This window comes from Chelmon rostratus, chromosome 18, assembly GCF_017976325.1.
Source record: "Chelmon rostratus isolate fCheRos1 chromosome 18, fCheRos1.pri, whole genome shotgun sequence".
Classification (NCBI taxonomy): Eukaryota; Metazoa; Chordata; class Actinopteri; order Chaetodontiformes; family Chaetodontidae; genus Chelmon; species Chelmon rostratus.
In genome coordinates this window covers 19,934,485-19,961,067 of record NC_055675.1, presented here as the reverse complement: position 1 = coordinate 19,961,067, position 26,583 = coordinate 19,934,485, and the positions used below count along the sequence as shown (strand labels likewise).

The window sequence follows — 26,583 nt, the reverse complement described above, 5'->3', positions numbered from 1 at the left end:
TTAAATCCTGGAGCATCAGAGCCAAAGAAAAGTGTGAAATGTCCTGGTTTCAAACATCATGCGCTGCAGAAGTGCCCTTGAGCAGGAGACAGAATGTCTGCCAGCTTGAGTGGTGAGAAGGTCCAGCTGCAGACTGATGTGTTGGGTGGTCAATGGGAAGAGAGCAGGGAGCCTGGCAGTGGTGGAAAAAGTGTTATTCAGATGTTTAATTCCATTAAAAATACTCCATTACAAGTAATACATTACTTATTATCATATATATGCATGTATGTGTATCCACCACTGCTTCACTGTCTCACTGAGGTGTGGTTTGGTGAAAAAAGTCCTCCTTCTGCTGGTCCTGGTCCAGCTGAAGGACCCCGCCCTCCTGCTGTCATGACGGGAAACACGAGAGTCAAACTCACGGATTTAACACAACACAGCAGAGGAAAACAACCGAATCTTTTCTTCAAGAAGTGAAAAAGCTTTTTAAATGCGGGAATCAGCTGCAGGTGAGTCTCTTCTCTCTTCTCTCTGCTGTTTGTCTCCTGTGGTCGTCTGTGAGTTAATCACTTAAGTTGTGACTCATGAATGTATCCAGATGTAAGCCTTCACTGTCCCCGCAAGCAGTGTTTCTTTAAATCACACCATAGCTTCTAATATTCATATATGGAGAGTTTGTGTAGTATTCAGCAGTGTGTTTAGTGACTTTATTTGACTTTGTGGTGGTTGTACCTTCTGTATCTTCCTGTGTTGTCTGTATACTGTTCCTGCAGTGTGTCTGTGGTAGAGTTTATTGAGATTCTGCTCCTCTAGTGTAATCTTTCCGTAGAGATGAATCATGTCTGTGGTATTTATGATAATTCTGTAATATTTCTTGTAGAAGAGGCATTGGGCTTCTGTAGTGTGAGGATGCAGTGATTGTACTATGCATCAGATCCTGCAGTATCTTCATCATAGTCAGTTCAGGGCTCTTGTGACAATATTTCTCCAGAGAACGGAGGCTTGTTGCTTTGTTTCAGTCTGTTGGCAGACTGAGGCGGATTACGTAACATGAACAGAGAGGTGACATGTGCTCCCGCAGCCTCCAGATGCAGGACGGCTGAGAGCTGCTGTCCTCTGAATGAAACCTCGCTGCTGGAGGGAGACGTTTCCTGTTTGTGGACAGTCTTTACTTTTTTGAGCTCAGATTTAGCTGGACTATCTGTCGCTAGCTGTAAATAGCCTGAAGACAGTGTTGCCCGACTTCAGATGTTCAGCTCCTTTTCTAGTCTATGACTTTTAGCAATGTGGTTGAACTGTTGAACTTGCAACATCCAAAAGTCTGTAGCTGCCTGTTCCTCTTACATTTGGGTTTGTTGAGTTTTACAAAAGTTTCTACATGACCTCAAACACATAGTTGTCATTTCTGTACTGACATTAAATTTCTTTACTTATCAGGCGGCATACATGCAAAGACTGATGGACCTGCACTAAGTTAATATCAGCCCAGCAGACTGATTGGTCATGCTTTAATTATCAGTCGTAGATCAGGTGTGTCAGCAGCGTTTGTCTTTAATTCTTTAACCTTCAACCTTTAACATGATTCTTCTGTGCAACGTTCACTGTTTTCTGATCTGCCAGAAGACGATTGTAGTCTCGTCCGACCAGATCTCTTTCCTGCTCTCCAGAGGATGAACCCTCTAGAAAAAAATGACTCCATTCCTCTAGTGCCACCATCAGGACAAACGTTTTTAGCTTGTAGGACTCTTAAGAATCGATAAATCAACAGGACGTCTGTTGGAGGTGCAAGCAGGACATTCAGGCTTATTTTTCATGCAGCAAGCTTCTTTTATTTACTTTTATTTAAGTCACAGTGTTGCTTCACTCAAAGCTTCCCCGAATTTCACAGCAAGAAACTGAGCATGAAAAAAATCCAGCAGCTGTGTCTCTATTAGGGGAAACCCTGTTAAATAACCCCCAGCAGCGCCCTGTGGTGTGTGTGTGTGAGTAAAGAGCTTTTAATGTGTCTGACATTAAAAGCCATGTGGAGTCCTGCAGAGCCCCAAAAATCTCCAGGGAGGACAGTTCAAGACCTGAAGCCCCAACATGCACACAAGGGTTTTATTGTTTGTCGTGTCATAGAGTGGCCAAAAGTGTACGGACACATGGACATTCCTCTCATACTCTATTGTCTAATATCATTGTATGCTGTAGCATTAGGAGCTGTGAAACCGGATTCATTCAGGGTGTCCACGTACGTTCGGCTTGTGTGTGTGAATCCATTCTGCCTCTTCTAACGTGCCCACTGACCAAAGGAACAGAGGTTGTTTTGAAGTGTGTTTGCGGTCAGTTTGACATCATGGTTGGGTAACTTTCACACATCTAGAGCCTGAATCATCCATCCTGTTGCTATAGTTACCTTGAGCTCTGATTTAGAAAGGTAGTGAAACAGATGACCAATCAGAAAGCAGTGTTTTCTATGGTGTGTTTAGGAATGAATAACAGGTAACACTGTAAACAAATCCTGGAGCTGAGATTATTTTTCTGCCCTACTAACCATTTGTCACCTGTCTGCTGCGGAGTTTCCTCCTCTGCTGACCGCCGCGGTTTGACCTGGTTGTTTGTGTTGTAAGGCGAGCAGCTCAGGCGGTGATGTGGCGATGGGGAGACGCCCCGGCGGGTCGAACACTGCTCGCCTGTGTCCAGAAACCCACACGGAGCTGTGTTTGTTTTGAGCTGGAAGCTGTGCGGCCCACAATCACTGTTGTCACTGTGTAGAATTAACACGCTCAAATGTTTGAGCAGCATTTTACTCCAGAAGAAATAAATACGGGAGGTAACCTGAAGCTAAACGCTGAACTCTCTCTGCCATGTTGGTTTGCAGAGTTTGAGTCTGATGTGCGAGAGCGCTAAACACACACTGTGTCCTGGTGAGCAAATGTTGAAGGACTGTTGTCTTGGTTTTAAACGTTTTAATTAATGCTGGATATAATGTCGAAATGCAACTATTTTAATACTTGAAACTTATATTATTATATAAGGAAAAATTCCTCATTCCTGCTTTTCACATCGAGTTTTTAACTATTAGTTGGAAACAAACATCTTTTCAATGGAAAAAATAATAAATAATAAAGAAATTGTTACGAGCATCCCTAATGTACTGTACTTACCCTTGTTGCTGTGTGTCAGTTTTACAAAAACTTGCTGCAGAGAGAATCCAGACTGAAACTTCTCCTGAGAAAACCTGACAGAACAGATCAGATCAATGCATTAAAGTTAGCTTCATTTAAGGCGTCAAACCTCTGACATGAGTGCACCAACAGATACAACATTAGCCGTGATTCATTATCTCTCACAGAACTGACATGAAAGCAGTGTCAGCCTGGAAACAAGAAGTCAGTCTTTAACACAATGGCGTCTTGGGCGATCAATAAGAGAAACACCTCAGTGATCAGCGTGACATGTGGGAGAGCGGAGATCCTCCTCGACCTCTTTGTTCCGTCGGATCAACAATAGAAAGTTGTTCTCACTGAGAGTGACGCTCCGTCAGCCGAGCGTTCGGTCCCGGCTCTCCAGATGTCACCTCACAGTTAAACAGCATGTTGATGAGTCCTGAGTGGAGCTCATTAGTCTCTGCTGTGAGCTAATGAGCGTCAGAGCAGCTCTGGAGTCAGTTTACACATCAGCTCTGTGACACAGGATTTTGGGGGTTTCGTTGTCTCGTTAACAAACCACTGAGCTGCAGCTGATCAGGAATTACCAACAGTCTTAACTGGCATATGTGTTATTTATTGTTCATATTTCCTTATTGACAATATAATAATACGGTAATAATAATAAGCTTTATTTATATTGCGCTGTTCTTAACAATGCTGAAATGACATGAGCACAGGAAACTGGAACAGTAAGAATCATGGACAACAAGCCACTGTTGAATGTTTACGTTAAAAAAAAAAACAAAAAAAACCCAAAAATGGTATTTTATACATTTTTTTCCAGCTGTACCAAAAACGTTTCGAACTGTGGCGGCAAAACCGAGATAAATGCCGAACCTACTTCCACTGCGTCCTCCTCTGTCACCCTTCGTTTAGGTCAAAGAATGAAACAGGTTACGTTGATGTTACATTCTTTTCTACAGAAGACGAGTCGCCATGTCTGAACCGCTGCTGCTGCTGCTGCTGCTGCTGCTGCTGCTGCTGCTGCTGCTCACACACGAACTGCTAGATTTTTCAAAGTGAAAAGAAAAACAGCAGCTTGTGTCTCTAAATGCAGTGAAACACCTGACCACACACACACACACAGTGAAGGTGAAACCAGCGGTTTGTTTGGCGGCCAGGCAGCCCAGCGTGGCCGCTGCAGCAGCAGAAAAAAAAGAATGGCGTCTGTGTTCAGCTGGAATGTGGATTTTCTACCTAATTAAGCTCCATGCTGTCGTGCGAGGCCGCCGCTTTCTGCACGATAGAAGAAAGCGATAGGCTCAGCCGGCCCGTTCTGACTTTAAGCCGCCTGATCCAACGACGAAGAGGCTTTGTTTGTGTTTTAGGTCGAGCTGATAGGATCTGACTCAGCAGAGCTGAACTCAGTTACAGCATCAGATGAAGCAGCTTCTGTCTAATAAACCTAATTGGAGCTCATTTTCACCACAATAGAGTTGTATTAATGCTTCGTAACGGGCAAGAGGTTAAACCGGCCCTTTAAGATGCTTTTTACAGTCACATTCAGAAGATAGCAATAATCCTCATCGTAAAGATCAACACTAGTATATAAGAAGGTCAAAGGTCGGAGCCAAAGAGACGTGATTAGTATGAAAGAGTTAATGCAAAAAGGAAACATAAAGTTTAAGCCTGACATTTTATTATTTTAGTACTGTTGAGTTCTAAAGTAAAGATTACGAACATGAACGCAGTATTTAACCTTTAATTAGACTCTAAATGTAAAGTGCTGCGAGTTACTCTTTAAAGAGTAATTTAACCCCCCTTTGCTGACCTCCAGTGGTTGAACTCGTCACCTTGCTGCAGTGATGTACAGGCGTACCCTGGGACCCTGTGACATCACTGCTCGGAGTGGTTGCAGGCGCGACACAGCACACTTCTGACCACACCCACACCCACAGCCAGAGGTGAAACAGGCCTGAGGCTCTTTAAAGAAAGTCCACCAGCACGATGGTTTCCTTTGTTTCAAGACATTTTCTTTTCTGTGTCAGCATCTTGAAACAAGACAGAATAAAGCTGAGTTACATTCACATGGGTTTTGATGTGAAGTCACCAGTTGCTTCATCATTTTTCGCTGTGATGAACAGCAGAGGTCGAGGTTTTGCAGTGAATATGTGTTTGTTAGTGGACAGCAGAAGATAACTGAGTGTTTGCAGCTTGAGAAAGTGCTGGTTCAGGTCTCGATACTTTGTATTTTGGAGTAATCAGTTGAGATATGTTCGTGTTTCTGTGCGGCGTTGCAGCTATCGGGGCGCCCGGTGACCGTCAGCCTCACTTCAGACTCACGTGCAGGTGAATTAAAGCCTCTTTGAGCTCCACGGTCCTCAACACAGGAAGTGGACGGAGCTGTCGAGCAGCATACCTTAACCCAAATTTAACAAGGCCAACACTGTTCTTGGCAGTGCTGTTTCTTTTTTCCCACTTTGTGGTTTGGACACATGGTTGTGGACTCAGCTGAGTTTCAGGCAGCTCTAAATGCTAAATTTAAAGACTCCAAACGCCTCCGATTTTAGTCGGTTCAAGTGAAATTGAGGTTTAAAATGTCTGTCATGAAGCAAGTTTGTCGCAGCAGAAATGTAATGATAAAGAGATGCAGTTTTTACGCTTTTGATGTTTTCTGTAATTCTGCAATTTTCTCCAAACAAGCAGAGGAAGCATCTAAATAATAGAGCAATCACCCAGTGAGAAAAGACATTAGAAACACACACACACACACACACACTCATTCATCCTGCTTTGATTACTCAGAGGATGAAGGAAACTGTAAACGTCCAGCTCATCATAATGAGGCTTATTTGGTGCCTGCAGCTGTAATTTCAGGAGTCGTCTGTCCACAGGACTGAAAGGCTTTGGTTAGCATGTTGGAGGGGTGAGGGATAGTGAGGGAGGGTGAGGGGCATTCTGCAGACGGTGGTGGAAAAAGCTCAACATGACCATGAACTGTGCTGGGAACCTCAGCTGCCATTATGGTGCATGTGATTACTGGAAGTACAGAAGGACGCTGCGGTGCTGGGCTGCATCTCTAAGAGCTGCTGCTTTCAAAGACAGCGTCAGGACGTTCCACTGTAGCTGTTTGACTTGTGTCTTCTTCCGTCGGTGTCTCTGCTGTAAAATGATGCGTCTCCTTCTGATTTGAAATCAACTCACTGTTGACTTGCACAGCTTCCTGTAGAATCTACTTTTTAAGTTTTCTTTAGTGTCAAAGTAATCAGTGATGCTGCCAACATCACTGCAAATAGTACAAGTCATTATCTGTGTGTGTGTGTGTGTGTGTGTGTGTGTGTGTGTGTTTAGACTCATGTTGTGTGGTTACGAACTGATGCTGTGTGTTTGTATACTGGTGCTGTGTGTTTGTGGACTCGTGTTGTGTGTGTTTGTGGACTTGTGTGTGTTTTTGTACTGGTGCTGTGTGTTTGTGTACTGGTGTATGTGTATTTGTGTGTGTGCGCGCGAGTTTGAGCTATGTGTGTTACGTCACCATGCTGCTGTTCTCAGAGCAGCTTCCAATCTGACCAGCAACCAACCAGGATCGGTGTTTCCCTCAACAGCTGCTTCCAATTACTCACATAATGCTCTCTCTCTCTCTCTTTTCCCACATCATAATAACCCCCCTCGCTCGCCCTCTCTGTCCAGAGTCATACAAGTAAATTTGTGTGCAGTCCTTCGTGTGTGTGTGTGTGTGTGTGTGTGTGTGTGAGAGAGAAGCACTGAGCTTTGTGAGAACAGACATTCAGTCTTCAGTCAGAATATATTTTGTTGTATTTTGCACAGACAGATGAACCAGAAGATGTTGAATAAAACTCTTTTATTCTCATGTTTCTTTTATTTATTTATTTTTAATGTTGCACTGACATCTCTGGATTTTAATGGTAGCAACCTTTCAGACATTTGCCTCCATTGTTCTGTCTGTTTCTGTAAAAGACATTTTCAGACCATCTATCCAGCAGCATGAAACGTTCATTTTCCATTTTCCTGCTGTAGCTTTCTAATTTTTCATAAAAAGTCTCATGTGGAGCCTGTGAGCTCTTCCTCAAACTCTTCCCATCCTGAAGTGGATTTGTTCAGATTGGAAAACATATCCAGTTTTCATGTTTCCCATATCCTGGGCACATCTTTCCATCGCTGCGCCTGTGCTTCCATCCATCCCTCCAGCTTTGTTTCCTCGGGGGAAAATCGCTCCTGATATGTTGAGGTTTTTATTTCCATTGCATTAGTGCGGCGTGTTGTCGTCGTGCTGGCTCTGTTCGGGCAGTTTTTCCGTTGTTGCTCAGTGGGTTTTGGTAACGGTACACTTGAAGCTGACTGGTGAAGCTCCCAAATGTATCTGGCTCTGGTTCACCAAACAGCTCTGCAGTGGAAAAAGTAAAAGATGCTGATGCTGAGATGTGTGCACCAGAGCTGCAGTGTTACTGTGAGTTTCCACAGTAAATATCAGAAAAGCAGAAATATTTAAGGACGGTAGCTTGTGGTCTTTGTGTGAGGGAAGTCAGGGCACTAAAACCTGGGCTGTGACGGAATAAATAAGTGATAGAGGCCTTTTATAATGACTTTGACAAACAAACTGTACTGAATCTGGATCAGACACAACTGATTCAGCAGATCAAACTGCTGCATCTGTAGTTCTTTAGTTATTTGTCGCATCAGCTTGAATTGCTCCGCCTCATTGGTCAGTTTTGGATCTGATGCACCATGGGTTGGCAGGTAAAAGTTAAGATGACAAAAAGCTAAAGGTGAGAACAAATGTCAGATTTTAGATATAAATCAATCTAATCTGTTATAGAGCAGAATTGTCATATTGTGGCAGCAATGTGCTCATTAATATTATTACGAAGGAAAAACTGCAGACAGACACAAACCTGCAGAATGTTGGTGACGAACCTCATCCTGTGATGTAGCCTGCAGGCAGAAATGTGGGAGTGAATTCCCCTCTAGATGAAAAGTTGGAATGTAAAGAGAAGAGCAGCTTCATCGGAAGTTTTCAGCCTCAACTGCGTGTCGAACCCATGAAACGAATGTTGGTTGTCTGGTGTTTCTGTCATACTTCCTGTGTTTATTTCATCTTGTCTTCACAGCAATGCCTCCTCCTCCTCCTCCTCCTCCTCTGTTCTCATTGTTTTCCAGCCTCGGTTTCTCCAAGTGTTGTGTAATAAGAAGAGAGCCAGAATTTGTCCTGTGCTTCCTGTGGTTTCTGGTGACTCTCGCCCTCTTATGTAAGACAGCAGGGCTGATCAGGATTTAACATGGTCGGTATGTTTATATATGGCAGCTGAAGTTCTTGAAGTTCCAGCTAAACAACACGTGCTTACTGCAAATTAAACATGGTTGTATTCACAGAAACTAAGTGGAAGGAAGGAAATCGATGGATGCTTTGGAAAATAAACGTTTTGTAAGATTTTGTAAATGATGAGCTAAAACCCGAAAATCTAGGCGTGACTTTGTTCCAGCTGTGTGCCTCACATGTGGAAACTCCTGTGGACTTTGTGTTTCCTGTCGGGGAATAAAAAGCTTGGGGATGGTCGCGTCTGTACAGTGACAGCAGGACAGGAAGTGTGTGACGGGATGTTTGACCCTTCAGAGGTGTTTGCATCAAACACAGCTCAGAGGAAGTCAGTGTGTGTGTGTGTGTGTGTGTGCGTGCGTGTTGTTGACGTGTTGTTTACAACCAGGGTGGGAAATTCCAGCAGCCAGATGTTGCAGCAGTTTGTCTCCAGGACGGTCTGGCTGGAAGCCGACAGTCCTGATCTGATCTCAACATCTAATTTGCTGGTTAAGAAAATAAAAAGCTGCAGCTCCGGGTTGTGAAAATATCCTTTAACAAGTCGGCATAATTCATATCAGCTCTGAACATTTTATTCAAACAATGTATTTCCTGGTTTGAAGGTGGACACAGTGAAGTCCATTGTTGCAGTTTTCTGAATGTTTCTGGACAATCAAGCATTTTTTTTGTTGTTATGGTCGTATATTTGGAAAGGACGGGCAACTGTCTTCAAAATTCAGAATTTTTAAATATTTGGTCAAAAATGTCGTCTGGTTAGAGAGTAGATATGAGGATTTCAAACTTCTAAACTTCTGGCTGTGAACTGTTAGTGCCGTCTAATCAGAATCAGAACTGGCTTTATTGGCCAAGTATGTGTACACATACAAGGAATTTGACTCCAGTTTAATCATTACACTCAGTGTACTTGCTTAGGACAGAAGACACACAGCTCAACAAGGACAAAAAAACCCAAAAGACTGAACAAGAAGTTAAGTAGTGTAAAAATATCACATTAAACATATATACAAAGAATGATGAGGCAATAAACAGCCTAATTGATCTGTTTAAGTGATGTTCATTGGCTGTATTGATAGTCTGTTTTAGCAATTCCCAATTAAAAAACTGAGTAAAGCATAGAAATGCAGCTAGAGTACAAGTACTGCAGTACTACATTATAGAGTTCTTTTTCAAGACAGCTCTAACTGGCACCAGCCTAAATCTCAGATCTCCTCGGTCCAGATTCTGCATCCAGACCCGCCAGATCCTCTGATCAGTTACTACAGTTAGTCCAAATCCAAATGTGACCAAACTTTTCCATGGCTGCTCCCAGTTTGCCTTCACTGCCAGATCGTCCCCATCTGTCACCACTTTTAAATCCTGGCTAAAGACCCACCGTTTGAATAAGACAACAAAGTATTTGTTTCACGGTTATTTTTGTTTGAACTATTTAATCGTGCTTTAATTTTCTCTCTAAAGCACTTTGCTTGGTTGCTGTATGTACATGTGCTGTATAGTCACCAGAATTTGATTTCCACACATATGTCCACGTAGCACTGATGACATCACCCAAACTGTCCAATCACTGAATTACAGGACAGAAATCTACTTTTTCGACAGGTAACTTTGCTTAAACACCTGCCACTGACACTCAGCTGTGTGCAGTAATGAACCACCACCTGCATCGACCCCGTCGGTTCGGGCCTCTCAGCTCCCGGGCAAAGACTCGGCTCAGCAGAATTCCTGTCGGCTTCTCTTTGGTCTTCATCAGAGTCGGAGATGTTTTCTCAGCCTCGGTCCGGCTGCTCTGTCCGATCAGGATCATTTCCGCGACTCTGCACGAGCGCTCGGCCCACAAACAACAATAAGTGCTGCACAGTTTGTCTTTGAAATATTTTGTTCACCTCAGCGAGTCGACTGTCAAAGCTTTCACATTCCTCTGAGGCTCGGCAGCTGCGGGCTGTGAGCTTTGAGGACCAAACCGGGCTGAGAGCTGTTAATCCTCAGGGAGTGCTAACCTGCTCTCAAACAAATGCTCCTTTCTCTTGTTTTCCTCTTAGATGGACTTTAAAGGACTCTGAGCTTGTTTACAGCTTAAGCTCTTTAATCACGTTTGGGACAACAAGGGAAAGATTGTTCTCCTTAAACAACTGAATGATCCAAACAGGACAGAGCAAGTTGTTGGAGTTGCCTTTTAAGTGACTGATTTGTGGCTGATTTAAAGCTCATTTCAGTTGGCAGACTGTTCCTGAGACACACCATCTGCACTTAAACTAAAGGTCACAGGATTTTCATCTCATTCTTGTGGTTTTGGCAATCATTCCTATCAGATATGATGTTTGACGTAACAGCACCAGTGAAACAATATCATGCCAAGCTCGAGTGTAAGCCGCACTAAAAGACCTTTTGTCCAAACTAAATTCTTTTGTGGAGACTTTGCAGCCACGTACAGTAGACTGCTTATAATTATACAGCTGCATTTATAAGAATAGCCTCGAAAGATTTAATCAGAAAAGAGCTCAAAACTATTGGATAAAAAAAGACAAATGTAAAAAACAAGAAAAGCTAGCGACACGACAGCAGTGAAACATGTATAAATACATGGATTAAGTTGAGTTTTGAGAATGAGTTGTGTACAGTCATAGTAACAGTGCCTGTACACTATATGAAGCCACAGCCAGCATCTGCTTATCTTAGCTTAGCATTAAGACTGGAAAAAGGGGTAGACAGCTAGCTTAGCTCTGTCCCAAGCTAGCAAATCCATCTCTACAGCTCACTGATGAACGGTTATATCTCGATTGTAGAGTTCAGTTTTTTTTACAACAATCACTGATTTGAGAGTTTTGTATATCAGTATTTCCTGACTCTGAGCTGTTGCCAGGCGACCACTGGAGATTCCCGGAAGTCGCTGGTCCCAGGAAAGAAACAGTCTAATGCATAACCACCTGTAACAAATCAAGCAAACCAGGTATCACCTGTTACTCAGTGAGCGTTAGAGGTGGATTTTCTTTCCTTTGGACAGAGTCAGGCTAGCTGTTTCCAGTCTTCATGCTAAGCTAAGCTAACAATGCTGCTTATAGCTTCATATTGACAGGACAGATATGAGAGATATCAATCTGAACATCTAACTCTCCCCCAGTAGCATATTTCATGAAGGTTCGTACTGTTCACTAAGAGCCTGGGCTTCGGTTTAGCTCATAAATGAAGAGCCTACATGTCTAAAAAAAAACTAAACTTCTTAACCAAATTTATCTCGAAAGTTTTCTCCTGTAAATCACCGAATCAGTGCTTAATGTCACTACATGAAACAGTAGTTCACTAGTGTCTGGTTTAAAGAATCTAAATGAGCTTCAGTACGCAGTCCTGTTTGTCAAAAGTAAATCCAAAACTTGTTTAGATTTCAGTGAAATTTGGTGGAAAGTTATCCCTTGGCCAGAGAACAACCCATTAGGTTTTGTTTCAAATCCAGGAACTTTTTGGAATTTTGCATTTTTGACAATTTTCACTATTTTCAAAGTCAAAGTCAAAGTCAGCTTTATTGTCAATTCTGCAGTATGTACAGGACAAACAGAGTATCGAAATTGCATTACTCTTCAACCCTTTATGACAGGACATATATTAAAAAAGAGATAAATAAAAACTGTACAATCTAAATAAAAACTGTACAAACTAAGTAAGTAAAAAGTAAAAACTGTTAGACTCTAAAAACACATACTAGAAACTAACAGATTCAGTGTGGTTGAGCTCCTTCAGCCTCTGTTTACTTTGTGGTTGGACTCAGGCTTCTGGCTAACCGCTGAGTCCTGCTACGTTCTGCATGTCCGTATGTTTACCTGCGTGGTGAAGTTTGGATTGAAACGCAGCATGAACTGGTCTGCAGGCCAACGTGTGCCTGAAAAAGACAAACTGCTTGAGTTAACACAGAAACACCTTGAGCTCTTTAAAGCAGCAGGTAAACACGAGACATCTCAGGCTGCTCGATCCGTCGCTGGTGTGTTTCCGTCACGTCTCCGCCTCTTGGCTCAGAGCTCTGCTGCCAACATGTGGCTCCTTTTATCCAGCGAGCTTTCTGTGACCAGCGTCATTACTCACTGTTTATCGTCTCCTTTCGGTCGGAGTTAATCAGAGTTTTATCTCAGAGGAAAACGTGTGTTGTTTTAATGGAAACTTTTTGCCCAAGTCAGCCATCAAGGCCCATCAGAGTGTTTAATGTTGTTGGTTTTCCAGTGGGAGGCTCCAGAGGCTCCTACTGGCAGAGGTTGTGCAGTTCCTCACTCATTTAGCTACATCCCAAAGCTGTAGACTACTGTGTTTGGGGGGTATTCTACCGCTCATCCTATCACTACTGTTCAGTATGCATCTAAACACGTATCAGATACAAAAACAGTGCAGACGCATGTCCAGCTTAGTTGAGATTTGGTTTTGTTTCAACTCAGATTCAGTAAGACTGTATTCATTTGAAGTAGCTGAATTTAAAAAGATCAATGCTTCCTGGATTTATATTTCAAGCGCTGAATGAGAAAATTATGTCTACTGCCTCACCAACGTTAGCAAACATGAGCGGTGATGCACACCAGGGATGAGTTTTCACTAAAGTGTCACCAACTGGGTGTAACTCACCGCGATCCCCAGAGGCGCCCTTAACTACGACTACGACTTTATTACAACTTGGACCTTCTTTTCATGGTTGTGTCCATCAGTTCTGTCGGTAATAAATTAACAATACGACCGAAACTGTTGTGGCTGAAGGCCCAGCAGTGTCAGTGTTAGCATGTCTCTTTTCTCTGACATTCAGTCTTGTGTTTTGATGGATGTTCTGGGGCCAGAGGGCCCTGCAGCAGCATCTGGAGCCTGAATGTAAGGCCTGATACTGAGCACTCGTCACTGCTTTGTCCAGCCCCCCCCCTCTCTGTTGAAGGACAAAGGAAGAGGAAGATGAGTGTGATCAGAACTCACATACATCCTCCATTCATGTCTCACACAATTCACCACACAGTCATAGAGAAGCTCACAGCTGTCCGGTTTGAATTGACTTTCAGAGTCCAGTGATGCTTGTTGCAGTGAAAAATGTCATGGTGCAGATCACTGAGACCGTTTAGTGTAGTGGTCCCCCCGACTGACGACCCCAGGGAGTCCCTACAATATGATTTGAAAGCCTTGACTTGGTTTTAATGCCTCTTGAGCCCTGGAAACATGTCTGAACACTATAGGTCTTTTGGAAATACTCAGTATGTTTGGTCCAAGTGGAAGTTCCGGTGCAAAAATCCAGAACATTTCTGTCCATTATTTTCAAACTATTTCACTAAAAATGCACCAAATTCGACGTAAAATAGTTCTTTATGTTTGCCTTTTCTTATAACTAGTCAGTGATGGAGTCTCCAATCTCCTGCAATGACCAAAGGAAGCAGAAAGTTATGTTTTCAGCCTGTCTTGACCAGACAAGTTGAAGATGGTGAGTTTCAGTGACAGGCTCGAGGTCAGATCATCGCGTATCAGTGACGTTGTATAACTTGTATTTGTTCCATCCTCCACGCGTCCGGTTTCAGAAGTGGAGTGTTCTGCCTGCCGAGCTTTGTTGACTTGCTCAGATCGTGTTTATTTGGTCATTTTTCCTTGATGTTTATGTTTGGATAAGTAGGCTTCGTAGTTAAATGAATTCTTTGTCTGTTTTAATTGTGTTTGTTGGTGATGTAGTTTGTCATTTATGACCAGAAACATTAAATGAAAACAGTGTAGCCAACATCTAAGAAGTGAAGTGTAAAAACACCAGCAGGACGAAGAAGAGGCCTGAGACACTAACTGGGATTTATTGACCGTTCACTTAGGACCTGCAGATAAACCTTCTGCTGGTTAAACCAAAACTACATTTGACCTGCCATCAAATCTGATTAGGCTCTGCAGCACCGCCTGAGTCTGTCAGCCTCCACGACACCAACAAACACTTCATTCAATTAACCGTCGATTAGAGCAGAGACTCGATCCATCACAGCTGCTGAACGGCCTGCTGGGAGACATGAGGATGATGATGATGGGGGTAGACATGGCGAGGGACGATGTGGTCTACGGTAACCTTCACACAAAAGCTTCAAAAAGGCTTTTCATCCATGATTTCATGGTGCGTAGGGCTGCAACTGTTATTCTCATAATCACTTGATGCTTAACCTGTTGATTAAATTAAATTAATCTTAGACTGTCCGGAATCCGGAAGATAGTGAAGACATTAGAAGGCTGCAACTACAGATTACTGTCAGTATTGATTAATTTGCTGATTATTTTCTCAATCAAAACACTCAAAACATGAACCCAAAGTGATTCTTCATCTCTTCATCTTCTTCATCATGACCTCTGGCTAACCAACAGCTTAAAACCCAAAGATACTCAGTTTCCTGGACGCATTACTTTAGCAAAGCTGCAAACAGTTGGGTATTTTTTCTTGAAAAATTATTATCAAAATAGTTATTATCAAAAAGTTTTTTTTTGTGTGGTTCAACAATCAGTATTTATCTTTAAATCGGTCAATTCAACTGAACACACTACCAACTCTTGTCAGACTGCAGGCCATGCTGCATTTCTTTCACGGAGCAGGTTTTACTTCTGCAGAGCAGCTTTACACAAAAACTGGATGGACAATAGCTTCTGGCTCTCCAGCTCTGGCTTCACAGAGCTGAAACGATGGTTTGCTGTTGGTCAACGGTGCAAATTCACATGTCAGAGTTCACCCAGGTGCACAAGTCCATTCCTCAAAAATTGGTTGATTTCAGTCTAAAGTTTCTAAATGCTGCTGTGACTGATCCCAGATCAGCTGAACCACAAATGAAACATTTGTAAATGAGCTGCAGTGTTCTTCTTCTGGATGTTTGAGACTCTCCAGAGGAGGAAGCAGCTGCAGTGGCCACACCAAACCCAACACTCGGGCCCCACCTGAGTCCGGGGGTCCCGCCCGTCTGCTCGCCGTGCCAGGACAAGGACCCCAGTCAGCCGGGACAGGAAACAGCCCCCACCTACCCCTGCCGACCCCGGCCCAGGCACACTTCCTCCAATGGGGGGGAAGTGGCTGCCGGCTCCAGACCCCCTCCTCCTTATCGAAGCTGCTGCTTTGTGTGTTCCCGTGGGGAGGTGGAGCGCTCACTTTGCTCCTTGGCTTCTCCTTGCAAAAACACAACACAACCCCTCCCCCACTTGTGCTGCACAATTAATCCCAAAGCAAACGTCCAACAAGCGAAGATAATTGAGCCTGAAACCAGTGGTGTGCAAAGCAAGTGTGGTTGAACTGCTCTCAAACACGCTTTGTTCATGAATGATTCTTAGCAGATTTGACTGTGGAGCTGCTGCTCTAGTCGAGCTTCTTCTGGTCATCCTGAAGATTTCACTGCTGCGCTTTCAAATAATGCTGAAAATCCCTGTTTCATATGACTGAATCTCTTTGCGTTTTGGACTGCTGATCAGACAAAAACCCGTCGCTCAAAGACATGAAATTGGATTTATTGTGGCCATCAGACTGAAAGTTGAATTCTTTAATCAAAAAGAAAAAAATCAACAAATTAATTGTGAATTTAAATATTTTATGCAGCAGTACAGAAACATTAATTTGGTAAAAACTTAAACACACTGGATACTTTAACTTTAAGATACAGGGTTGTAGTTGCCCCTAAACTGATAATCAACACAAAAAACTCATGAGATGGAAGGACATCTGTGGCTAAGTTAGGAACTCAAGAATCGTATCTTTAAAGACTAAAAAGAGCATTTACTTTTTCAGTTTTCGTGGCATCAGGTTTTACCTTTTCTTTCCTTATTTTGTTCTTTGTCACCGTTTGTGGTAAATTGTGGCTTTGCTTTGCACATTTGGGGAGTTAACCATCTACTGTGGCTGCAAAGTCAGACCTGACCTGTAGTCCAGCAGTGGTCTAATCTACACATCTTCATACCTAATTGATTGAAGAGGTCAATTTCCAGTGGCTCCCAAAGCGACTGTTCTATCTGACCGTTGGAGAGTACCAATGACAGGCTGGTAAGCTGAAGGCAGACCTTCGTCATCTTATGGTTAACGTTGTCAAACTTTCAAAGTTTGATTGGTTTTAAGCACCAAAATCAGTTTGTTAGGTTTAGGAAAAGGTTATGGGTCAACTTGAGTACGTTATGAAGCTTAACGTTGACTTTTGGTTTCACTCAGAACATGAACAGTGGTCTCCTGGGTCCTATGTATGTTTTCACCCATCCATCCACTACACTATACCCCCCTCTATATGTGGATTTTCTTGCTCTTTATACTGCGTCACCTGACTTCCACAGTTCAGTTACACGATCGTCAGAGTGTGTGTGTCTGTCCTCACTGACCTGAGGGCGTGTTAGTCAGTCCAGCTCCATGGAAACTGTTAGGGCGGTGTTAGGTCTATTATATCACACCACAATTAACAACATTTTTGTGTCTCTATGTAGTCTGGACCTGTCAGTGTAGAGTTTGAAAATGGAGGAACGTTCTGGCACATGGTAACGGCAAAAACACATCCTGCTGGACCGTCTGCAGTTATTTGATCCGAAGGAACATGAAGTGGAGACTCAGACAGAGAAACACTGAGTGTGGCTCAGACTGTCAGAGACACACCAGCCGACTCTTTTAGAGATGAAACAGATTGTCAGTTGATCCCATAGTCAATCAATAACTGTTCAGATAAGTGATTAATCATTTAATGGCAGGTTCAGGACTGAAAATGTTTGTCTGTTAAGATAGTCACCGTATCAGATTAGATTATTCTAAAGTCTTTCACTACCTGCATGATGTCAACAAGAAGGAGGAGCCAGCAACCAACTTTAGCAAGAATGTAAACAAATAAGGCATCCGAAGCAGTGCGCATCATACTGGCCGCCTCGTGTTGAAAAGAACAGAAAAAGTGAGAAGACTGTGATCTTTCCTCTTTTTCATAGTAGAATTTGTTATACATTGCAAGAGAAGAAGAAAACAATTCTGACCTGCTGGTTCACTGCACAGGATAAAACCATCCCTTGCAGTCGGGCCGTTATTGTGTAGTCTGAAACTACCTAAGAAGTATTCTCTGTAATAAACAGTAATAATAGTAACAGTAATAAACATAATTATCTGAATATGAAGGCAGTGTCTGAAGGCAGCAGTCCGAGTGTGTTTGTGTATCTGGCGTTGCAAGAGGTGTTTCAGTTTCCTGCTATTTACTGCTGATCTGGACTTCCTGTTTCCTGAGTAGTCTCAGCCTCAAGACAAAGGCTTCATTACACTGAGAAAAGGAGAAAATAGCAGCTGAACAAATGAATCTTTCAGTGGCTTTCATCCATCATATGACAAGCTGCTTTAAAATCAAAAATATTTTGAATTTTTTCTTACTGTTGACTAATCATTTAGATTTTTTCAAACGCCTTGTTGTAGCTGACTTTTTGTACTTTGTATTTTTCCCTTTGTTCCAGGCAGCTGTCGGTATTTACATACCATTTATATGGTATTAACATTAGCATTACCGTTAGCACAGCTAGCTGTTCTCAGAATCCAGTGTGATTCTGCAGCTTTTTTTTTACAGTAAAAGAGTGATTAATTAATGTACACATGTATCCATCTTTCACTCTTCACTAGTTTACGTTCATTTTAGTCTTGTTTTTATTGTTCAACAAATACTTAGCTTTCACTAATAATATGAACACCAAAGAATTGGAGTAGTTTAATTTTATTGTTCTTAAGTTAGCTAACTTTGCCTCAAAGACCTGAAAAAAGGGGCCAAATGTCTTTTTTTAGTTAGTATTTGTTCAGATTTCTGAAATCGTAAACATGGTTTAAATTTTGTGATTTCAGACATCTAAAAATCGGGTCGTGAACATTTTTTTAGATTAGTTGTCTTTATTTTTGGTTTCTTTACAGTCGTATTGTTTGAAAGTTGAGTTGTACACAGGGAACACTGCATCTGCGTTAACATTAGGCAGTGTTTGTTATTGCAGCGCCCCCATCAGGCTGTCCGTAGACCCTGAAACACAGAGAGGAGTTCTGTCTCTCAGAATATGTGTCTTCAGATTTAATGTGTCCTTAAGACCATCACATGATAAAGTCCACTTAGTGAACAGGTGGCATTCCTCCATGCAAACTGAGAGCAGCTCAATCTGCACATTAATCAGATTCTTTTCAATTCAAATCGGATGAATTCCTCCAATATGTTGGCCTCACGCCTGCCTGGGGGAGAGGGCGAGAGGGGCGAGGAGGGTCTTTGTTCATTAAGAATGGGAGGGGTCGCCCGTGGCGATGCGTCCTGCGAGCCGGCAGATGGCCGATAGGACGAGCCAACAAAAGTGGACGGCAGACTTTCTCCATTCAGAGCCGAGCGTCTGAGCTCCAAGACACAAAACAGCTCTGAGGGGAGGACCAAGGGGGGGGGGTGGAGTATGGGAGGGAGTCAGAGGACTGTTTACACTGATGCTGTGAAATCTACTTTCATAACCTCAAGAACCAAAAATCTGATTTCATTCATAGCAAGTACAAGTATTCTTCCCTCCAATAGATATTTCAACAAATGACTATGTTATTAATCAGCAGTCGTCTTCTGAGAAATTGAATCAATGTGATTTTAAAGGAAAATGTGAGGTCAACTGAAGCTCAGAAGCTCCCAAAAATGTACTAATGCAACATTTTGACCGACATGTAACTGACGTAGATGAGATTAAGGGATTTTATTCCAGATCATATCGAGGCCTGAAGAAGACCTTGAAGGTGAAACATTTTAAACTTTGGTGTGAGGACTTTGATACCAAAGTCCTGATTCACTTCCTGAGTCCTGTCTATGGTTTAAGAATCAAATGCTTTCTAAAGTTAGGGAAAGATTGTAACTTTGGTTAAATGTAAATAAACACATAATCATGTGTAATCAATGTGACAAACTAAACAGATGACAGGCTGTTGGGGTTTTTTTGTCTTTTGAAGGAGCAAACATCTTGCAGATTCAAGGCTTTCAGCAAACACTGTTCAGTGACGTCCAGGTTGAAGTCCAGTTGTGACCTTTGACCTGACAACACGTCTCGTTTTCTCTCTTGATTGGCCTGATCGTCTGTTTATGAACTTGTTCTCTTGCTGTCTGTCAAGTTTTGCCTTTAAATCGGTTGTAACTGTCAAAAGTCAACTGTGTCCACTGAAGAAGGACACAGCTGCAAAACCTCTCAGGGAGGATGTTGATATGGACGGATCAATAAAACCGCTGTTTGTTTCCTGTTTCAATATTTCTTTCAACCATGGCGACCGTCTGTCTTGGACCTGAAGCAGGTAGCTTTAGAAAACAATAAATGTTGTTCAGGTGTGAGACTTGTTGAATGAACTTTTCTCTCACAGTGTCAAACTGAACATTTAAAGCTTCATGCAGAACTGAAAAGTGTAAATACATAAAGCTGTTTTGTCATCTCTCTGAGTGAATCTCTTCTTCTACTCTTCTCTGTCGGGGCCCTCCAGCTGTCGAGGGTTCTCCTCAGCTCTTCCCATCCTTGTTTCAATAAGAGAGGTCAAAGGGCACTGATGCGTTCAGGGGCATTGTGTTGCCGTCGGCTCTCCCCCTCCTTCCTCCTCAGCTCTGACCTGTGGGACAGGATGGGCGTCGCCCTGCCTGAGCTCGCTGTTAAAACACACTGAAGCTCAAGTCGGCCGTGACCTTTGACCTCAACCCAGCTCGCTCAGGAAGCAAGCGCTCAGAGCTCGTTATCGTTCTGCGGAAAACGTCTGACTTTTGATTTATTTGTGATGATGTTTGATGTAGTTTATATTTTATACTGCAGCTGGAATTAAAATCAGAATAAACCAGGCTGGAAGACAGACTTGAGGTCATTGAAGGCCTGCTAACAGGTTATGGAAGTCCTGGAATTGTCAAATGATAAATATTGTCTAAACCGAAACAGACTAAAAGAAATACAACATTTACAAACTTACTTCAGTCAGGATCTATAAGTCACCAAGATCTGACCCTGACTAGATCTTCAGTACCATCTTGGTACTGATCTGGACACATTTCTGTCGATGGTTTCAAGGTAAGATGCTGTGGTCGATGTCCTCATGTTCCTGTGTGGTTCAGCAGGTAAAACAAGTCCAGTCTCTGTCTAGTGTTCATTTGGACTTGGAGAGCATTCTCACTCAGACTTGTCTGTGTCTCACGGACGTTTGGACTCATACTGGTCTTGGTCTACTCCACCAATCTCTTCTGTTGCAGTGTTTGGCTTTGATCAAGTCCAGCTGGCTTCTTTCAAGGGGTTTTCTTGAAAATTTAACAACAACAAAAAATTTGTCACCCCTCCTTGAACCACTACCTTATTGTGGTGGAGGGATTTGAGTACTCAAATGATCCTAGGAGCTATGTTGCCCGGGGCTTATTGCCCCTGGTTGGATCTCCCAAGGCAAACAGTTCCTAGGTAATGGATCAGATTCTGGCAAACCGTCCAGTGCCTCAGAAGGGGGAAGCAGTACCCTGCCAATACTGTTTACAGTGGAGGTGGTCCATATGTGTTTTGTGGACTTGGAGAAGCATCTCACCGTGTCCCTCGTGGCGTTCTGTGGGAGGTGCTTCGGGAGTATGGAGTCCGGGACCCTCTACTGCGGGCTGTCTGGTCTCTGTATGACCGGAGCAGGAGCTTGGTTCGCATTAAGTCAGACCTGTTTCCAGTGCATGTTGGACTCCAGCAGGGATGCCCGTTGTCACCGGTTGTGTTCATTATTTTTATGGACAGAATTTCTAGGCGCAGCCAAGGGCCGGAGGGAGTCTGGTTTGGGGACCACAGGATCTTATCTCTGCATTTTGCGGATGATGTTGTCCTGTTGGCCTCTTCAAACCAGGACCCCCAGTGTGTGTGTGTTGGGGCGGTTTGCAGCCGAGTGCAAACTGCTGGAATGAGAATCAGCACCTCCAAGTCCGGTTTGAGGAGAGCTGCCTCTCTCTTCTGCCTCAAATGGAGGAATTGAAGTATCTTGGGGTCTTGTTCACGAGTGAGGGAAGGATGGAGTTTGAGATTGACAGGCAGATCGGTGTGGTGGCAGCAGTAATGCGGTCGTTGTACCGGTCCGTCATGGTGGAGAAGAAGCTGAGCGGAAAGGCAAAGCTCTCGATTTACCAGTCAATCTACGTTACTACCCTCACCTATGGTCATGAACTTTGGGTCATGACCGAAAGAACGGGATCTTGGATACAAGCGGCTAAAATGGGTTCCCTCCGCAGGGTGGCGGGGCGCTCCTTTAGAGATAGGGGGAGGAGCTCAGAGTAGAGCTGCTGCTCCTCCACGTCGAGAGGAGCCAGCTCAGGTGGCTCTGGCATCTTAATCGGATGCCTCCTGGACGCCTTCCTGGGACGGTGTTCCGGGCATGCCCCACTGGGAAGAGGCCCCAGGGAAGACCCAGGACGTGCTGGAGGGACCATGTCGCTTGGCTGGACTGGGAACGCCTCGGTGTCCCCCCGGAAGAGCTGGAGGAAGTGTCTGGGGAGAGGGAAGTCTGGGCTTCCCTGCTTAGACTGCTGCCCCCGCGACCTGGCCCCGTATAAGCAGAAAAAAATGGATGGATGAAAAAATTTGTCATTTTACATGATTCATTAATCAAACATCTGCTTCTCCAATGTGAGCATTTGCTTCGGTTCTCTCTTGAATGTCTGAGCTTCACTGTGCAGAATGATGCATGTGCAAAGTTTGACACTAGAAGGCTGTTTTCACATTTGTCAGCTTAAAGTGTAAATTTTCTCTCTAATTGAAAATGTGATTCATGATTTGTGACATCAGAAATAGCTTGGAAGCCAGTCCTGGCCCCGTATTCAGCTGACACCAGTGTGATGTGGAAACCTGAAGCCTCCAGTGTAGAAACACTGAAAACTGACTTTACAGTGAAGCAGGAGACGTCTTGTTCAGCAGTTAAGGTTGTGAAATGAAGAGTATTTGCAAATTCATATATTCTAGAATTTTTAATGAGGGAGAAGGATCAGGTGCATTTTTAGGTGTTTAATTTGGTCCTTTTTCTGTGGAAACTATGTCAGACACACATTTTTACGTATGCCTGAATACATGTGTAGAGGGGCGGTTTAAACATCTCATTAAGCGATAGTGAACATAAACTTGTAGTCTCTGTATGAAGCTCCTAAAATAGCTGCTGTCTGATGACCTCAGCCTCCTGCTCTCACACTGACTCTTGACAAAAAAAAACGACATTAAAGAAACAGAAAGAGAGAAAATGAGGAGAAAATTGCTTCACATTCCAGAAAACCAAAATAAACAGAAGACAGAGTGAGGTCTGGTTTAAGAAGCAGAGACGTCATGGAAGAGGTTTCTGTGGAGGGGTGGGGCGGGGGTGGGGGGGGTTATACAAAAGCAAAGTCTGTGTGCTGAAGCTCATGAAGCCCCTCCCTCCCTCTGTTCTCCCCCAACAGATGAGCCGGTGTGAAGAGAGAGGGCGAGCGACATAGACACAGAGAGAGAGAGCTAGAGAGGGAGCAGCTGGAGGCGGCAGAGCGAGCTTCAGTAGTAAAGAGAGAGAGAGGAGGCAGCAGGACGGAGCATGAAGGAGCTGCTGCGTTTCTGTTTCTGAGGACGAAAACAACAAACCGGTAAAACTCTTCATTCATAAATTACTTTGTTCATTTATAGAAATTCATCCTCCATATTTCTTCACCCGTTAACTGCTCTTTTTTGCCATTTTAGCTTTGATGACCTTTATTTTCACATTTGATCTGTTTATTCTAGCTTGAAAAGGTGCAGTAAAAGTAAAACCTAAAAAACTGTTGCTTTTCATATTGTGTCATTCATTAACTACAATACATATTAGAGGACTGACACCAATTGACCCAAACTGAATAGAGGAAGTTTTGATTAAAATAAAAAATGCATGAGCAGTTTTAGTTTATAGAAGCAGCAGCAGAAATGGATGGAGAGGTTGTAGCACTAATGGTAGATGTAGTGATAGCAGCAGCAGTAGTGGGTAATAGCAGTTAGTCGTCAGCACTTTTCAAAGACCTGGGAAACAAAGTGCTTCACATCAACAAATGAAATAATATTAAAATCAATAAACAACAAAAATGAAAAGAACCACAAACAACTTGACTAAATAAATCAATAAGGAGGCAGTAATAATGATAAAAGAGCAGCTGTAATGACATGAATGAATGATGTTTCTGTTGTAGTACTGGAGCACTCGTCAAGGCTGGATTACCAACCAAGCAAACATCATCTGATTTATTTTAATGAGCAGCTTGATTTGATCTGTAAATCTTGTTTTTGCTGCTCTCTTGTGGAATAACTTGTCACCGTGCTGCAGTGAGGCAGACCTGTACGTAAAATGTGCAAATTTAAGCATTAAAGGGTGATTCTCAACCTTGCGAACAGCAGCATGACAATACAACATACTCATGGTCCATGCACTGCACGAGCTTTTCCCTGAATCGTCACTAATACCACATGATCTTGTGATTTATTTGGCTGCATTGGCTTTCCATTCAAAAGTTAAACTTATGAAATGCGTCTTTAAGCTAACAGAGGTCAACTTTTAGTTCAGAACAGTTCAGCTGCTGTTGAAAAACTGTTGAAAGCTTCAGAAAAAGTGAGTAAATGGACCTTGAGTAGGGATTCCTTCATCAAAATGCAAATTCATGCCGCTTCTAGCATAACACAGCCAAATCTGTTCTGTGGACTGAGTCAAATGAAGTTGCATCATGGGTACAGAGGAGGGGAAGTCGAAGAATCTGTGGAATGAAAATGACTCCTGCATCGATTAAAACTGTCCCTCCAACTCTGTTTTCAGGTGTCTGAATACTTTCACAGTGCAGAGGAGTAATGTGGGGTCAGCTCATTTTGGCCCTGAAGCCGGCTATCAGATAAACGCAGCCTTGCAGTAGTACTGGTGGCGTTAGTGGTGGTAATTGTAGTAGCAATGGTCACAATTGTAATAGATGATGCAGAAGTAATAGATTGCCTGTCGTCGCAGAAATGGCAGTGTTTGTTTCTTTGTTGGCATGAAAAAAGCAAAAAACAAATTAAATCTATGATTTCCAAATGTGTTCAGCACAAATCTAGAGCAGAGTCACTGTGAATATAAATAACTCTTTGAAGTCTGAGTTCACATTTCCTGGCAGATAAACAGCAGCGTCGGTAGTTTCGTAGTAATTTATGTCCTCCGTCTGTCTCATGTTGATGATGTCATCCTCCTTGATCCTGCTCCAGGTTACGATGGGAAACACAGACAGTCACAGCAGCTTCGTCTCTCCGGCCAAGTCCTCCTGTGCGCTCAGGTTCTCCTCCAGGAGGGAGGAGGTGCCGTCAGCTCGCAGCTGGTGGAGGAGCAGTCAGGGAGGCAGCAGGAGCCGGGGGAGGTCTGCTGGCCCGCCGTACACCTCCTGGCATTATGAACATGCACCAAAAGCAGCCAGAGGAAGCTCCAAGCTGGGAGCCGGATCTCCTCAGAGGTACATCAGAGGGGAGCGGGTGCAGGGAGGCTGCAGGAAGCAGTTTGGTTACTTGGACAATGGCAGCAGGAGTAATGGGATCTGTGGGGAGCGCACTTCCCTGGAGAGTGGCGGTAGCCCGAAGGTGCTGCTCAGCAAAGATGGCAGCATGAGGGTGGAGTTCACCAATGCCAGGGTCAGCCCCAGGGAGCCACAGGGGCTGGCCGGCCTCCCCGCCGCCACCACTGCCGCCCCAGTCGCAGAACCCTCCCTCCGCACCAGCAAGGGTAGCTCACTGAGCTCCGATGGCTCCTGGTACGACTCGCCGTGGGGGACCGGCGGCGAGCTGGCTGACAACGTGTTCGTTTGTGGGGAGAGCGTGGCAAACAGCAGCGGCTACACCACCTACTCCTCCACCCGCACAGAGGAGACCGCAACCACCAGCAGCGGGTACAACACCTACTTCTCAGCCCAGGTGGACATTTCACCCGGATTTAACTCTAGCCTCCTCTTCCCCGCCGCGGAGACCAGCGAGTTCACCTCCGCCGCAGGATACAACACCTGCTCCTCCGGTCGGACGGAGGACAGCGGCATCGGAGACTCAGTGATCCTGCAGCCTGACCTGAGAGACTTCAGCCTGGTTTCACCTTCCACCACCTCACTGGACAACGTTCACTCCAGCAACAACACGCTGCCCGCCTTCCCCATCACACCAGACACCACCCTGAGGCAGCAGCAGAGGACCGCCATCTCTTCCACGGCACTGCTGGATGAAGTCATCCAGGAGGAGGAGGGCTCAGGGGGAGGCGTGGAACCGCGTTACTCCTCCCTGACACTACCCTGTCGCAGGGCTGAACCCGTTACCACCGTCTCCACCTGCGGAAACAACCGCAAAGACTTCCTGAAGAGCCGAATCAGACGACTCAGCGACTGGACAGGAAGTCTGAGCAGGAAGAAGAGGAGGATCCAGGTAAGAAACAACAACAGAACCAGCATTTTAAAAACTTAAAATGTCTTGTAAGAGGAAGTCAGTCATAGTTTTACATGTACGGAAGATTTAAAACCCAGTAGGAAAAAAATAAAAGTAGAACATTTGTCATTTTACATGTTTACTTTTCATTTTGTTATAATGCTCTAAATGCTCACATGAAAAGGAAGTATAGATAACAATGTGTTTTGTATTTCACTTTATGTCTTTGATTTGTTTTAATGTACGAATTTCAAATCTTCCATATCAAAGTCTTTATAACAGGAACAGCAGCACCAGTAGCTGTGTATGATCTGCACTATTAGTTGCAGTAATGGACAGTTTATTGTCCTTTTCCAGTTTTCTTAGATGTGTTTTCATTTTCTTTTTTCCATTACAAAAAAAATCTGCTCAATTTTTTTGCATTTAAGATTTTATTTTTCAACAGTTCCAATGTTACTTTCCTTTTCCAAATTGGCTTCTCACAATATATTTTTCCATATAGCTTAATATAATATTTTTTTTCTCATTTACCCTTTAAATGTTAGTTTGGGTTTTGTCCTCCATACAGGTCGTGGTAGTAGTAAATATGTGTTTGCATGGAAATCCCTTATATTACTAATATTGTAGTTGTTACCATGACAACATTGTTTATATACACTTAAAAGGTCTAATATTTGGCATTTTAACATTTGAAACTTTTCATATGCATTGGTTGGACAAAATAATACGACCACCTGACAGTGTGTTACAATCCATAAACACTGCTGTATTTTTTTGTTACTTGCAATG

General features: G+C 43.5%; 1 protein-coding gene across 1 annotated transcript in view; it reads left to right on the top strand.

Moving 5' to 3' along the window:
* Positions 1 to 371: 371 nt before the first annotated feature.
* The window catches only part of LOC121621759 (T-lymphoma invasion and metastasis-inducing protein 2), a 50,393-nt gene continuing 24,181 nt past the window's right edge, over positions 372 to 26,583 (top strand). The window contains exons 1-3 of the mRNA XM_041958369.1: positions 372 to 491; positions 22,818 to 22,994; positions 24,604 to 25,794. Coding sequence (XP_041814303.1) covers positions 24,610 to 25,794 — 1,185 coding nt within the window. The 5' untranslated portion in view covers positions 372 to 491; positions 22,818 to 22,994; positions 24,604 to 24,609. The remainder of the gene's footprint in view (positions 492 to 22,817; positions 22,995 to 24,603; positions 25,795 to 26,583) is intronic.